A 16080-nucleotide genomic window follows, 5' to 3' on the forward strand; every position below is an offset into this window, starting at 1 on the left:
GCGAGAGTGGGCCTGGACCTCTAGCAGTGCGCAAGGCGGAATCTACAAGGTTCAGCAGGCTTGTGTTGAGCTGACTCTGTAACTGTCCCCCAAACTACGGCCTGGCGTGGCTCTTAGGTGGAGCATCAGCTGATCCGGCGTCTCCCGTAAACCCCGCGGTGACGGCCGCCCAGACTCCCACCTCACCCCTTCCCCGTCCGCGCGGTGGGACCGCCCACAGACAGCGTGCTGCCCTTCAAGTCCACTCTTTATTTCCTTAGGCCGGCTTTACACGGACCAACTACCGAGGCGGACTTGGGAGTAGCACCCAGTCTCTTGCCTGCCTGCTATGAATTATCCCCAGGTTATCTCTGGAAAAGCTTAGGGTGACCCTGTCCTGTACTGCCCCCTCCTCCTTCACTGGGGCAGCTCCAGGACGATTTTGCCCACGTTCTTGTTAGCCTCCATGAACTTATGAGCTTCTTGGATTTCGGTCACTGGGTAGACTCTGTCTACAACCGGCAGTAGACGTTGGGGGCCCTCCGTGGAGAAGTGGGGCAGAATTTGTTCCGTGAAAGCTTTCACCAGCATTTGCTTGTACTGTAAGATAAGAAAAAGGAGACCATCACCTTGGTCAAAGACATCTGCCCTGCCACTCCCCGTACTCCTTAGCCTTTCTGCTCTCTCGGAAACTACACATCTGAAAAAGCAAACAGGGACCCTTAATGCCTTCACTTCCCAGCAGGCATGTGCATGCCCCTGAAGGAGTGAAGGACATGCCATCTCAAAATACATTGGATTGGTATATTGATTATTTTGAATTGAAAACGTTGGAGAAATTGTACTTTCAGAAAGTGCTAGCTGACCTCTCTTCCTGAATGTAGCAAGTAATAAAAATTCCTCTGGGAGGGGTACCCTCCCCATACCAGGGCAAGAAAATAGCATTATCACCAGAGACTGGAAATTGGGGGCTACAATGGACCTGAACAAATGTGCTTCATGAAGTAACCTTATCTTCCTCTAGTTTTACACCTCCCCATATATCTCCTAGTAACTCCCCTAGAAATTCACTACCTCTAGCCAGATTTTCTTTGTCCTGTCATTTCTCCTCAAATTTATAATTCTTTGTCTAAATAATATAAAAGCATCTTACCTTGGCCACTTTTAGAACTTCATTCTCTTGTGAAGATTCCCATATGCATATAAGACTAGCAAAATTTACCTGCTTTTCTCTTGTATTTCTTAGCACACTAAGAAGAGTTCTGCCTTTGAAAACAAAGTCTTGGAACTACTAGAAGCACTTCCTAATATGGTCAGTGCTTTGTTCATTCCGTTAGAAAGTTTAGATAACATATAAAGTATTCACTACGCGCTTCTATCAACCAACAGGAATTAGTTCTCTGGTATCAGGTTACCTATTTATCCACAAGGGGGCAGGTTTCTTCATAGGCTCCCTAAACTGGGAGCTTCCTTTCTTGGGGAAATGTAAATAAACCACACTTTCTGGGTTAAATCACATGTATTCTTTTCATGCATCACTCACCTCTTTGTCCCTAGATCTCAGCAAAGTGGTGATTAGACTTCCTCGTTTGAAAAGTAGCTTTGAAAACAGGGGCCCACTGATGTCAGCTCCTCCCATCAGACCATAGAGAATCCAGTGACCATCAAGAGCCAGGCAGTTGACATTCTTCTCCCAGTAAGATCCGCCTATGCAGTCTAGAATAAGGTTAGCTCCAGCACCTTCCATAAGAGATACAGATTTGTGATGCTAGCTAGTCAGACACAGAAATCTTGGTGCAAAATAAAATTCCATGGTACATTTGTGGATATATGGGTATAAATAAGTACGGGTGCAAGTGGTAAATCTATACTAGAAACATTGTTTTAAGTGGAGTTTAAGTAGCAGAACTCTATCATACCATGTGTGATATAGTTCATCTTTTATAATCCCTAGCCAGGGCAAAGGGCAAATGGGGTATCTGCTGGTATCTGCTCTTACCCCCAATGGGTACAGTCCCACTAGCACCCTGGCATGACAACAGAACAGAGGAGGGCCACCCCAGGCTATAGGGCAGCCTAGTTGTTCACATCTAAGTTATGAACTGTTTGCACTGGGTTATCTGAATTGTAGGCTTGCTAGCTTTGGTTTCATCTCTCCTTTTCCACTCATATGAAAAATGGAAAAGATGAGTAAAAAAATGTACAGGTTTGGCTTTGGAATACAGAGGTGTGCACATCTATACACCCATGTAGGGAGCTACCGCCCCCATCCTATTATGATCAGCTCCAAACTGGTCTCTGCCCCAGCCTCCTGTTAACTCACTGTGAAGTGGCTGGTGGAGAAGAAGAGGTCCTGGATACTTCCAGGCCAACTGTGTGATTATCCAGTTTCTAAATGATGTGGGAATCATATCACTTGCAAGAATGCACATGGAAACCATCTTAGACCTAACTACTGACTGCCAGTCTCCAGTGGTCAAACACCAGAGTACTAAAATTTGGCCAGGACAGCTGTTGTGCATTTAGTAGAGGCAAGACGGATCCAGTACATTGGCAGCCTTGGGGCTGGTGAGGATTTTATTTAGTCATCTCTTAAGTTCCTGCTGAGCTGCAGAAGCAGTTGTTTACCTTTAGTGAATTTCAGTGTTGCTTCAGAAAAATCCTCTTCTTTGTAATTGAATCCAGCAGCTGCTCCAAGCTTTTCTGCCATTTGAAGTTTGTGCTGGGAGCCAGCTGTGACCAGAGGAATAGCTCCGGCCATCTGGGTGAGCTGGATGGCAGCTGTGCCCACACCACTCAATCCTGCATGGATTAGCACAGAGTCTCCAGCCCGCACGTTTCCTGTGACAGAAATACAGTAACCACTTTACTTTGCAACTGCTACACATTCCCCACACAGGCATATTCTACCATGATCACCTGGCCCTTGGACCAGGTGCCAAATCTTTTTTTTTTTTTTTTTTTGTGCTGTGACTCCAACGTGAACCATCTTGCTTTCTTAAGAGAGCATACTGAGAGTTCTTTTTTGTCTTATTGCCTCTGGTCAAAGTGGGAAACAACCTTTTGAAACAGGGTTATTAGCAGCCACGTCCATAATCTCTGTTTTACTGTGAAATAACACCAAAATGCAGATCTCTGACCTGCACCTGAGTAAGACCATTCTCATGGTCACCACCTAAAGCCAGTCATTCTTCAGTGTGGAACTGACCTACAGCTGGTCTCACTGACCCAGGCATCACAAAGCTACTAGGCTCCTCTTCCTAAAATGGAGCTTTCATTATGTTACTTCCTCGTCATATGTAAAGTGCTTCTCCATTGCCTTTTTTTTTTTCCTTTTAGGTACAATTATAACTCACTGTAACCTCAAAGTCTGGGGCGACCTCAGCCTCCAGAGTAAGTAGGACTACAGGCTTGTGCCACCACACCCAGCTAATTTTTCTTATTTATTTTTTGTAGAGATGAGGGTCTCACTATGTTGCTTAGGCTGGTTTCAAAACTCCCAGCCTCAGGCGATCCTCCTACCTTGGCCTCCCAAAGTGCTGGGATTACAGGCATATAGCCACGAGGTCCAGCCTCCATTGGCTTTTGCATTGAGTCCAGACAGCCTGGCATTCAAGGCCACCACATTCTGGCCCTAGACTCATCTTTCACAAATGACAATAGTCATCCTTCACTACTGAGTGGAGCAGCTGGTCTCACCTTGATACTCTTTCTTAGGCTACCTTGGCATGCCTTCTGTCCATGACAACTTTACCCGCCCTTCAAGTCCTTCTTTTCCAAAAAGCCTTCTCTGACCACCCTTGCCCACACTCACTTTTCCCATCCGGAACTTCTATTGTAGTTAGAGACAGGGCTACCTTTCCAAACTCTGTGGTTGTCTGATTATTAATTTTTTTGGAAACAGTCTCACTCTGTTGCCTGGGCTAAAGTGCTGTGGCATCAGCCTAGCTCACAGCAACCTCAAACTCCTGGGTTCAAGTGATCCTCCTGCCTCAGTCTCCTGAGTAGCTGGGACTACAGGCGCTCCCCACCACACCTGGCTAATTTTTTGTTTCTATTTTTAGTTGCTTGGCTAATTTTTTCTATTTTCAGTAGAGACAGGGTCTCACTCTTGCTCAGGCTGGTCTCAAATTCCTGAGCTCAAAAGATCCTCCCACTTAGGCCTCCCAGAATGCTAGGATTACAGGCGTGAGCCACTGTGCCCAGGCCTGTCTGATTCTTATGTATGCATTGTCTTCCCTGTTACACTGACCTCTTTAAAGGCAGGGACCAAGTCTTCTTAGCCTCCCTCATGTGAGTTCTTGATTGGCCTCAGTGGGATTGGGGAGGAGTAAATGAGTTGATTGACTGGCCCCTTCCGTTACACTGGGGCCCCTAGAGAGCAACTCAGAATGATTTTAAGAAGCTGGGGCTGCTGCTGGGCCTCCAGTGCTAAGATGTACACAGGCCTCACATCCAGTGTTTCCCAGGCCTTCTCTCTGTTAACCATGATTCTCAGCCTTAACATCAAACCATTCTAACATGGTTTGAGGACCTGACACTACTGGGGGTACAGTAGGGTGCTGGGACTGGGTGTGGCTGAGTTGCCAGGCTGAAACTGACTGCTGGTGTTTGAGGTGGCTGATTCATAAAGGAGTTGAGCCACACTGTATGGAGTGAGAACAGGGGTCTCCTCACCCAAGAGATGTAACAGCTGGAAGGCAGTGAGCCAGGCCTCCGGGATGGCTGCAGCCTGGGTCAGGGACAGTCCCTCTGGGATAGGCATGAGGAGCCCTTCGGGGATGGTGACATACTGAGCCTGGCCCCCACCAGGCAGCAGAGCCATGGCTGGGTCCCCAATCTTCCACTGCCCCTGGCAGCCAGGCCCCAGCTCTACCACGTGTCCAGATGCCTCGAGTCCCAAAATGCTGCTGGCTCCTGGGGGTGGGGCATACTGGCCTTGTCTCTGCAGAGAAAGAAGTGCACTAAGTGGTGAGAATCATCAGAAACCTGTGTGTCACCATCTCTGGCCCCTCTTTCATATGCCCCTCTTTTTCTCAGAAAATTCAGGATGAAGTCAGGTTTTTAAATTCAGGAAAAACAAGAGGAAAGGTAGTTTGTTTTATTCAAATAAGAGACTGTAGGTAACATAATCAGTGATGTCATACCTGGTAGGGTCCTTTGCTATTTACTTCATCTAAACCCTTTGTTTTACAAATGGAGAAACTGATGCCAGGGCAGGGCAATCCCTTGCTCAAGGTCGCAAAGTAATTTAGCTGTGAGATTAGGAACGAAACTGTGGACTCTTAATGATGGTTCCCATATATCAAGTGTCAGGGTCTGTACACTCATTTCAGTTCTCAGACACTTTCAAAAAGACGGATGCACCAGAACCACCTGAAGAGCTTTTTCAAAATACACTTGCCTGGGCCCACCACATTTATTCTGAAAAAGTGTCCCAGGTGATTCTGATGCACATTTCTGAATGGCCCCAACCAATGCAGCTGGCCCAGTTTAGTGAGTCAATATCAGAAGAAAATTCTTAGAGTACTGTTCCCTGCCAACTCTGGGACCCTCAGAGTAGAAAGAGTTAAACTTTGGAGCCATAAACCCCTCAGCTAGAATCACAGCTCCTCTGATTGCTAGAGTTGTGGCCTTGGGCATATTGCTTAACCTCTCTGACCTTCAGTCTCTTTTTCTGTAGAATAGAAATGGGAAACAGGGTGGCCAGAGGAGTAAATGAGATAGGGGCAGTGTCTCTCCCCGCCCCCCGCCCCCGTTTGCAAATGGTAATTCCCTTCTCCTAATCTGGAGGCCAGAGCAGACTATGGATTAGCACAGGGTGGATTCTGTTTTGCAAATACCCCCTAATTTTGTTTTGTGTAGAGGAAGGGGCTAACTGGGTTTAGGTCTCAGAGCCCCCAGCACACTTGTCTTGCAAAGTATTACTGAAAGTGCCCTGGGTCACGCCTTCATCGGTCTGGTCAATGTTTGACAAAGGCTGCGGTGAGGGATGCTGGCCCCCGGGTACCTGGACTAAGTCCGCCCGGTTCAGGGCGCTGGCTGCCACCTTCAGGAGGACTTCCCCCTCCCCCGGGCTCGGCTTCGGCACCTCCTTCAGGTAGAGGTTTTCTGGTCCTCCCGGCTTGTCAAAGTGCACGGCCAACATGTTCCCTACGGACAGAGTGGGGCAGGGCGGGGGCCCGAGGGCCTCGCTGAGCGCAGTCCCCGGCGTGCCAGCGCCCCCTGCCGCCAGCGCCCCGCCTCGCCGGTCTCCGCCGTCCGGAGCTCCCGCCCCGCCCTCCTGCCTCCGCGGTCCCCGGTCGCCTCCAGACTGGTCCCACAGGGGACAAAGGTCGGAACGGCGTCAAGCGGGATAGCTGCGCAGGGCCAGGTGCAGCGGAGCAGGAAGGCACTGGCGAGCACTGGGCAGATTCCGCTCCCTCTGAGCCGGAGGCCGCAGCCCCGGCCCGCCGCGGGTCGCGGGGCCCTGTGAGGTACTCACTCACTCCGGGCCCGGCTCCCCTCCTCTGCTGCAGGCGGCGCTGCGCGGTCCTGGCTCTGCGGGTGCCGGCGGCAGAACCCCAGAGCCCTGGGACGGCCTCGGCCACCGCCCGCACGCACGGCTGGACGCCGGGCAGCTGAGGGGTGGGGCCGAGCAGAACCAGCGCTTCCTCCTCCCCCCTTTAAAAGGCAAATGTGGTGGCAGGCAAGTCAGCTGTTCCTGCCCCTTTAGCCTCTGGAAGCTAGGACTTCTCTCAGCGTGGCAGAAAGTGCTACTCCGGCTCTCACTGCAAGGGGAGAAAACTTTCCTCCCTCGGGAGCCAGCCCCGGGCTCCTGGCAGGGCGCGGTCCGCCTTCCAGCCCGCGCGCGGCACGCCCGGCATCCCGCCCTCCCTGCGGGCATCGCCGTGCGCGCGGCTGGCGAGCAGGTGCTGCTGAGAGGGGAGACACAAGGGCGATGGGAAAAGGAAGGTAAAACGCAATCCTGGGATCCTTTTCTTTTTCCTGTATATTTTTTTAAACCCTAAGATCAGTCTAACCGGGCGCCTTATCACTTCTCTTCCTGACTGCTGGTGGAGACGTGCAGCCTCCGGAGGGGGCTGCCCAAGGAAGCAATTTTGACCGGTTCAAAGCTGTTTCCATAAACATCAAAGTTTCTCAACCTTGGCACTATTGGAAAAGAACCCAAACTCTGTAAAAACAATTTAAAGAGGTTTATTCTGAGCCAAATATGTGCGACCATGTCCCATAGAGCCACGCCCAAGAAGCCTGGAGCAAGTGGTCCCGCTGTGGTTGGGTTACAGTTTGGTTTTATACATTTTAGGGGGACAGGTAAAGTCATTAATCAATATATGGACGGTGAACATTGGTTTAGCCCCAAAAGGCAGGACATCTTGAAGCGGGGTTTTACAGGTTATATATACGTGGGTTTAAAGATTCTTTGATTTGTAAATTGGTTAAAGAAAATGAAGCTTTGTGTAAAGGCTTGGAATTTTTTAAGATAAGGATGTCTGTTAATCAGCAACAAGCCACCTGACATATACCAAGACTTAAGTAAATTGATGACTTGCAGGTGTGGTTTAACCTTTGTTTCCAGGTGTATCTGACCTCCCTTCTTTTTCATAGCTGGCAACTCGGCTTTAAGGTTTTTCTGGGGTCCCCTTGGCCAAGAGGGGGCACGTTCAGTCGGCTGTTCTCACTGTCCTCAGCGCTGCAAGGGACACAAGTGCCCATCCCCTTGGGTGCTTGTGAGGGGTAAACGAAAGTGAGATCATGCAGTATTTGTCTTTCTGTGCCTAGCTTATTTCACTTAGCATAATGTCTTCCAGTTTCATCCATGTTGTAACAAATGATAGGATTTTCTCCTTTTTAAAGGCTGAATAGTATTCTATCATGTATGTATATCACATTTTCTTTATCCATTCATCTGTCAGTGGGCACAGGTTGATTCCATATCCTGGCTATTGTGAATAGTGCTGCAATGAACTTGGGAGTGCAGATATCACTGTGACATACTGATTTCCATTCTTTTGGATACATACCCGGAAGTAGGATGACTGGATTATATGGTAGATCTATTTTTAGTTTTTTGATGAACCCCCACATTGCTTTCCATAATGACTGTACTAATTTATTAATACATTCCCACCAACAACCAACAAGAGTTCTCTTTTCTCTGCAGCCTTTCATCTTCTTGATAAAAGAAAAAATTTTAATAAATTAAAATGAAATAATAAAATCAAGAATGTCAATTATTAAGACAAATGTAAACAAATTAAATTCTCCCATTAAAAGTCAGAGATAAGAGAGAGGGGAAAAAAAAGTCAGAGATTGCTAGGTGACTTTTAAAAGGTAAGATCTATGAAGAAGATATAACAATTATGAGCCTGAATGCATAAGACAACAAAGCAGCGAAATTAGAAATTCAAGGGTAAATGGATAAGAACATAGGCACAGTGGAAGACTTCAATACGTCTTTCTCAGAATTCAAGTGATATAATAGAGAAAAAAATTAATAAGGACACAGAAGAATTAAATAATGCAATCAGTAAACTTAATTTAATAAATTCTGCAAACAGAGCATACATATATGTTTTAAGTCCATGGAACATTTGCAAAATTAATCAAGTAGCCAAAGAAAAACCTTAACAAATTGTCACCAAAGAAAAACCTTAACAAAATCAAAGGGCAGGCCGTATTTTCTTAATCATATATCAATAGAATTAGAAATAAATAATAAAAAAGAGAATCCCTTCTCCCCCCCCCAAACTATTTGGAAAAAATACATTCGAGATAACCTTTGGATCACAGTGAACATTGACAGGGAAATGAAGAGAATTAAAAACTGTATAGAAATAAACAAAAAGGGAAATAACCTTAAATGTATTCACTATTAAGGAAGAAACATGAAAAATGAAGGAACTAGATGTTCATTTTAAGAAACTAGAGAAACAAAATAAACTAGAAGAATTAGTAAAAACAAAAGCTGACATTAGTAAAATACAAAACAAATAAAAAAGTAGAAAGGATAAATAAATCCATAGGCTAGTTCTTTTTCTTTTCTTTTAAAAATTGACATATAATAATTGATAATTATACATATTTATGGGGTACATAGTGATGTTTCAGTACATATAATGTACAGTGATCAGATCAGAGTAGTTAGCATATCCATCATCTTAAACATTTATCATTTCTTTGTGTTGGGAACATTCAATATCCTCTTTCTAGCTATTTGAAACTATGTAATATATTATTAACTATAGTCATCCTACAGTACTATAGAACAGTAGAACTTATATTTTTCCTAGCTAGCTGTAGTTTTGTATTCTTTAACAACTCTCTTCCCACCCCTCATCCCCTAACCCTTTCCAGCTTCTAGTATCCTTTGTTCTACTTTTTTTATTTTAAGAGACAGGGTCTTGTTTTGTCTCCCAGGCTAGAGTGCAACAGTGAGATCATAGCTCACGGCAGCCTCCAACTCCTGGCCTCAAATGACCCTCCCCCCTCAGCCTCCAGAGTTCATTGGGACTACAGACATGAGCCACCATGCCCAGCCCCTCTCTTCTACTTTTTACTTTTATGAGATCAACTTTTTTTTTAGCTTCCACATATAAGTAAGAACGTGTGGTGTTTTCCTTTCTGTTCCTGGCTTATTTCACTTAACAGTGTCCTCCAATTCCATCCATGTTGCAAGGGCTAGTTCTTTGTAAAAACCAACAACATGATTAAAACCTATTGTGAGTCAGAGTTGGGGAACAAGAGAGAGCCAAAGTCTGAAAGATTAGGAATTAGAAAGCAGATATAACTACAGATATAGGAGTGATTAAAAGACAAAAAAAAAATCAAATTAGCTGTGTGGTAACAAATTAAAAAATCTAGAGAAAATGGAGGATTTTCTAGCAAAATCACTTCCTCCTCTCCAACGGGTGGAGTATTTTCACCTCACTCCATTGATCTCGCTGAGATGACCGGTTCTCTTCCCTGCGTAGAGGTAGCTCCGGATGCTGCTTCCGTCCTGAGGCAGGAGGTGGAAGGGCCGCAGCTGTGCCTTCTGGACAGATAACTCAAGCTGCCCGGAAGGGGTGACCATCATGTGTCCAGCTCTGTGCCAGCCCTGTGGTGGGCAGAGAGGGGGCAGCACAGCCTAAGGGGAAGGTGAGAAGGTGACGGGACAGGGAGTCTAAGGGACCCCAGGGACAGCCCCAAAGGCTACGGTGTTTGAGAGGGGAGCGCACCCCAGGTGCAGGGATGGGGACACCTCACAAAGAGGCAGGCAGGTTGTGAGGTCCAGTTCCAGGTGGGGAAACAGATTCAGAGAGCTAAACGTCTTGTCTAGGATCACAGAGCCAGTCCACAGCAGAGCAGCGGCTGGAACCCCGACTCCCGAGTCCATGGGAGAGACTTTCTCATCACCCCAAGGCTTCGTTGAAGGAGGAAGGAACAGGAGGGAGAAAGGAAGGAGGCCATGGAAGTAGCTGGCCTCACAGCAGGCACGCAAAGGAGGGGCTGCCACAAGGTAGTGGGGAGCTTATAGACTTCCCTGTGTGCCACGCAGATGTCGCCATCTCTGAGTGCACTGACTCCCCCAAAAGGGTCAAAAGGGTCAGCAGCAGGCGTCCTGGAAACAGGTTGCTTTTCCTAAAACAAAGCATCGCTGCTCCAGCCCCTTTTCTGTCAAGATCCACATTTTAGGGTTGGTGGTAATTTTCAGATGACCAGTTGCTGTGTGTGTCCCACAGTCCCTCACGTTTCTGGTCTCTAAGGAGTCTCCCCAAAGGTTCACGTTTTGGCAGAATAAACAGTACGTTCTGTGTTAGGCATGAGTCCAGAAACCTGACTGCTCTGAGGGTGCGGTTGCTGCAGCTCACCCAGATAGATAAATGGGTTTAGGGGGATAATGTCTCCCAGATGTCCAGGGGGCTCCCAGCTCCTCCAATGGGCTCTGTTAAGTTCTGCTGAGTCACCTTGAGGCAGCAGCTTGTCTAGCTCAAGCCCGAGCTGGGGCAGCCCAGCAGCTCAAGGGTGACTCACGGTCTGGAACAGCGTAAAGGCTGACACTTTTCTTCCAGGCACCGGCCAGCTTCCCTGGCTGCAGGACTTTCCCTAGTCTGCCCCTCCCTCCTTCCATACACACCTCTCCCTGAGGCTGGTGGGGCAGATCCCCGGAGGGAGGGCTTGGGAGGGAGAGGGAAGGGCTCCTTGAAGCCAGCTTGATGGGGAACTTTGTCTACCCTTGTCTTCCGCTTGTCAGGCTCCTGCCCCTGCCCTCTTCCTGGGCACCCATCAGCATGGCTCAGCGCCCAGGGCGTTTCTCCTTACTTCAGGTGGTGGTCTTCACACTTTTTTATTCTCAAATTGACAAAAAGCATTTTCAAAAACTATGTGTCCCCTCTCACATTTTAAAGTTGATATCTAAAATTTAAATTTTTGCCGGGCGCGGTGGCTCACGCCTGTAATCCTAGCCCTCTGGGAGGCCAAGGCAGGTGGATCGCTCAAGGTCAGGAGTTCGAGACCAGCCTGAGCGAGACCCTGTCTCTAATAAAATTACAAATAAACTATCTGGACAACTAAAAATATATATATAGAAAAAAATTAACCGGGCATGGTGGCACATGCCTGTAATCCCAGCTCCCCGGGACTACAGGCATATTTTATTTTAAAATAAAATTTAAATTTTTATACCTTAAATTTAATTGTGTAATAGAGGGAATGGCCTGAAACAAACGGCAAAAATATTTTGTCTCTTTAAAACATCCTCCACTCCTTTCTGTAAGGTTTTTTGGAGTGGCCTTCACCGGAGAAAGACAGACGAGCAGCGTTGAAAGGGATAAGTAAAGAGGCTTTATTGGGGCACTCCCGGGTGGGGGGTAACGAGTCCCAAGAGAGGGATCCGGGCAAGCTTCACGGGACCCACGGAGTGGTACCAGAGAAGTTGCGCCACCCAGAAGTCTGAGTGGGCTTATATACGTTTTTAGGGATGGGGGATGGGAGTTTCTCCGGAGGGAAGGTTTCGGCGGGAAGAGTAAGGAATTTCATTGTTTCAACTTTAGGGCAGGTATTGAGGAATAGGAGAGGCTTCTTCTCTTTTCATTAGGGAAGGGAGGGGTGCCTGCCACCAGCGTTACACTTTCTTTTTTTTTTAATTTTTTTTTTTTTTTTTGAGACAGAGTCTTGCTCTGTTGCCCAAGCTAGAGTGCCGTGGCGTCAGCCTAGCTCACAGCAACCTCAAACTCCTGGGCTCAAGCGATCCTCCTGCCTCAGCCTCCTGAGTAGCTGGGACTACAGGTATGCACCACCACACCAGGCTAATTTTTTCTATTTTTAGTTGTCTGGCTAATTTCTTTTTATTTTTAGTAGAGACAGGGTCTCACTCTTGCTCAGGCTGGTCTCGAACTCCTGAGCTCAAGCAATCCTCCCACCTCTGCCTCCCAGAGTGTTAGATTACAGGCGTGAGCCACTGCACCCAGCCCCTGCACTCCTTTTTAAGAACTAAAACCTGCACCCCTGCCAGTGGTTGGGAGGTGCAGGGTAAGTCTTTTGTTATTTGTGCAACAAGAGATGGCCCAGCCTGGACCTGGTAAAGGGAGGTCCTGGGTAAAGGTCACAAGATTGTCTTCAGCAGAGTTGGGACCATCAGAATCATCAACTGTAGTTGAACAGTAATTGCCTGAAGCTGAGAACCCATCCTTTAAAAGCTCTGTATTTCTGCTTATTATGAGGATGATGGCATTTCAGACGGGAGTCTCCATCCTCCTTTTGCTGGCAAAGTAATAAAATGTCTCTTTCCTTCCTCCTCAAACCACTTGTTCTCGTTCTTCTGGTGCAGCCTTGAGGACAAGTGGCTGAGCTTTCAGTAACAGTTGCAAAAGATAAGGATTTCTTATTTGTTTAAATACTAACATTTTAAACTCTTACATCAGTATTTTAAATGTATTCAGTGGAATCCAGATTTCAGAGAAATTTGATATTTATAATCATCCACTAAGAAAGACACAAAGTTCTTCTTTAACGTATTTTCATTCCACTTTAGTCATTGAATTATATCCTGCTATATTTTGCTGATCAGTCTTATCTGCAACAAAAATATTTATGTAAACTGACATTAAAATTAAAAAAATTATTTTCTGTGACCATAGGGCTATAAATGTTGAATTTCTTCTGGACTTAGTAGTCCATAATTTATCAAAATAACTTGTATTATTTTAAATGCTAGTAATTATTAAACATAAAAAGTAAAATTTTATTGGAAAGACATCTCTTAATGACAGTTGGTAGGGCTGAAATTTTTCCAAATAGTTATTTCTGTGGATGAATATTTCTTATTGCTAGAATAGAACTGGGTTCAACATTAGTTCTCTTCCTATTTTTTGTTTTTATAGACAGGCTCTGAGAAACCTAGTTTACATAAATTGGAGGGAAAAGAAAGAAATTTCATTATAAGAATGCCAGCCAATTCTCTGATTACCTCTGAATTATTTGATAAAAACCACATAATAATTGATTGCCAAAAGTTATTTTAAATGCTCTATTAACTGACAACTTAATTAAGTCTTGTTTCAATTTAGTTGAAAGCAAAGACTTGGAAACCACCCAATCTGTAAAGGAGTTGTTACCCAGTCACAAGTGTCATTCAAGTTCTCAGTTTCTGGAATTATACCAACAAAGCTTTTTGAAGACTTACCAAATGATTATTAATTAGATCTGCTATTTTTTCACTTAGAGGAACCTTGCTTACACTGAGATACTCAGGAAGGATTCTGAAAGTGAAAATGTTAATTCCAACACATTTTTGCTAAGACAATATTTTTTTGATCAAGTTCTTTTACCCTATCATATACTTTAAATATATATTTATTAACATCTTGGAACTGCAGACTTATTTATGAAAAACATCTTTGACATTCTTATTGGCAAAGCCAGTCCTCATTGTTAAACTAATCAGCCACGTCAAATTACTTTCCATCAGAAAAGGTTTCTCATTTTTCAGTTCAAGTAGTGATGTTAATATATGCCTTGTGACAATCATTTTGCTTCTAAATTTTAAGAAATATAGATGAACAAGGCATGGAGCCTTCCTTTCCTAGATTAATTATGGTAACAAAGGTTTTCACTGTTCCTCCCTGATGCTGTGTTTTTTTTTTGGTTTTTTTTTTTTTGGTTTACCCTCAAAGGGCTCTTTTTCATATATGATGCATTTTTGAACAATTAGAGGATGGAAGAGGTCATTAAATTTTAAAATATTTAGAATTGTCCTTTCCTTTGGCACCATGCAGTTCTTATGCTCCAAGCCAAGCATCAGAAGGCTAGAGGAGAGTGTGCCCTCCTTTTGTAAACTGGGAGAAGGGAGGCTGGGGAGGAGAGGCAGGAAAACAGCACTGGCACAATTCCTCAAACAGCAGGTCATTTTTAGGAAAGTACACGTGAAAGTTGAGAATCTAGAAAAAATGAACCCCTTAAATCCATTCATGTCTATGTGCCTCGTCTGAAGTCTTTGTGAACCACCAGGACACAAATGTCCTAGTTTGGAGACCTGCTCCCTGGGCACACAAGTACTGCATAGCTACCATGAAAGGGTTCCTTCTGTGGGTCTTTCTGAGTGCTGAAGCCAATTGGAATTTTGTACTGAGAATTATAGGAAGCACCTGGAATGTCCTACACAGGAGGGCTCCAGACAGCTATTTGCCTTGAGGTTTATGAAAAAGGCTCCCACTAGGCAACCAGCAGGAAAGTGGGCATATGTTGAGGAGAGGCTGGCTGGCCAGTTGGTGAGCTGCCAAGAGGCTTCCTGACGGCCTTTAGTACTTTAGAAAATTGCCATAGCCCAAGGCCAGACCCTCTAACATGTGGAGCCTGTGTATACAGTTCACATAACTGAGTTATAAAATCCAGAAGTCAATGTGCTAATTTACAAGGAGGAATCATTGGCATGAAGACTGAACCCCCAAACCTATAGGTAGATCTATGTGGAAAGTCAAATGATGAGCCAGGACTCAAGACAAGATGGGATGATTGAGATGAACTGAATGTTTATTTTATTTTATTTTATTTTATTTTACTTTTTGGAGACAGGGTCTTGCTCTGTTGCCCAGGCTAGAGTGCAGTAATGTCATCATAGTTTACTGTAATCTCCAACTCCTGGGCTCAAGCGATCCTCCTGCCTCCCTGCCTGGCTAATTTTTTAGTTTTTCTAGCGAGGGAGTGTCTCACTATGTTGCCTAGGCTGGCCTCCAACTCCTGCCCTCAAGCTATCCTCTGGCCTCAGCCTCCCAAGGTGCTGGGATTACAGGTGTGAGCCACCATGCTGGCCTGAAATTAAATGCTTAATAGTTGATCTGGCTAAGATAGCAAAGTGTATTCACCTCCATAGCAGGTACAACCTTGCCACTAAGACCAGAAGTGGTATAATTAAAATATATTTGGTCTTGGTTCTTGGCACAGAACTCCTAAAACTCTTAGAATTTCTTGAGCAATAGGAGTGTCTTTTGTTATTCATGTTAATGAGATGACTCATTTTGAGGTGCAGGGGTACTAGATGGTTTCAGGGTGTGGGCTGGCCACCAGAGGTCATCAACCCTGTGATTAGAGGGTGGAACTTTCAGCCTCATCTCCTAAATTCTGGGAGGGAAGAGGAAGTATGGATTGAGTTCAGTCATGTAGCCAATGATTTAATTAATTATGCCTACATAATGAAAGCCTATATAAAAATCATGGAATGATAAGGTTTGGAGAGCTTCAGGGTTGATGAACACATCAGTGTGGTGGGAGGGGCATGGAAGCTCTGTGCCCCGCCCCAGTCCCACCACCCATACCCTGCCCTATGAATCTCCTCCATTTAGCTGTTCCTGAGTTGCATCCTTTCTAACAAAACTGTGATTAGAAGTACAGTATAGCACTTTCCTGAGTTCTGGTATGATTCTAGCAAATTATCAAGCCCACCTATCATGAGATTCTGTTTCCCCTCTGCCCCCAAGTCAGAAATCTTTTTGAGTTGATATTTAAGAAGGCCTTTCCAATGCTCAATAATACTGGATACCTGCAAATGGGACTGTGGAATGTCCCATCGAATACCTTGGCTAGTGGCCCATTGTTGGAGGGCCTTTGCGTTGGTTCCTGTTC

The 16080-nt window shown here is 45.4% G+C and overlaps 2 protein-coding genes across 3 annotated transcripts in view; one reads left to right on the top strand and one right to left on the bottom strand.

Annotated features, from left to right (window-relative positions):
* Nucleotides 1–238: 238 nt before the first annotated feature.
* TP53I3 (tumor protein p53 inducible protein 3) lies at nt 239–6607 on the bottom strand. The gene is given in 7 exon segments (XM_045549151.1): nt 239–452; nt 454–579; nt 1523–1719; nt 2608–2820; nt 4657–4924; nt 5990–6132; nt 6464–6607. Coding segments are annotated over 6 exon segments (1050 nt in total). The 5' UTR covers nt 6128–6132; nt 6464–6607; the 3' UTR covers nt 239–344.
* FAM228B (family with sequence similarity 228 member B) overlaps nt 6377–16080 on the top strand; it is a 64798-nt gene continuing 55094 nt past the window's right edge. The window contains exon 1 of one of the 2 annotated variants that reach the window (XM_045549144.1): nt 6377–6455. Coding sequence is in view for 1 of the 2 variants with exons in the window: in XM_045549139.1 (XP_045405095.1) it covers nt 6920–6933 (14 nt within the window). In the remaining variant the exon portion in view is untranslated. Of the gene's footprint in view, nt 6934–16080 lie in introns of both variants that reach the window. The other variant, XM_045549139.1, reaches the window with a different exon arrangement.

This window comes from Lemur catta, chromosome 4, assembly GCF_020740605.2.
Source record: "Lemur catta isolate mLemCat1 chromosome 4, mLemCat1.pri, whole genome shotgun sequence".
Taxonomy (NCBI): domain Eukaryota; kingdom Metazoa; phylum Chordata; class Mammalia; order Primates; family Lemuridae; genus Lemur; species Lemur catta.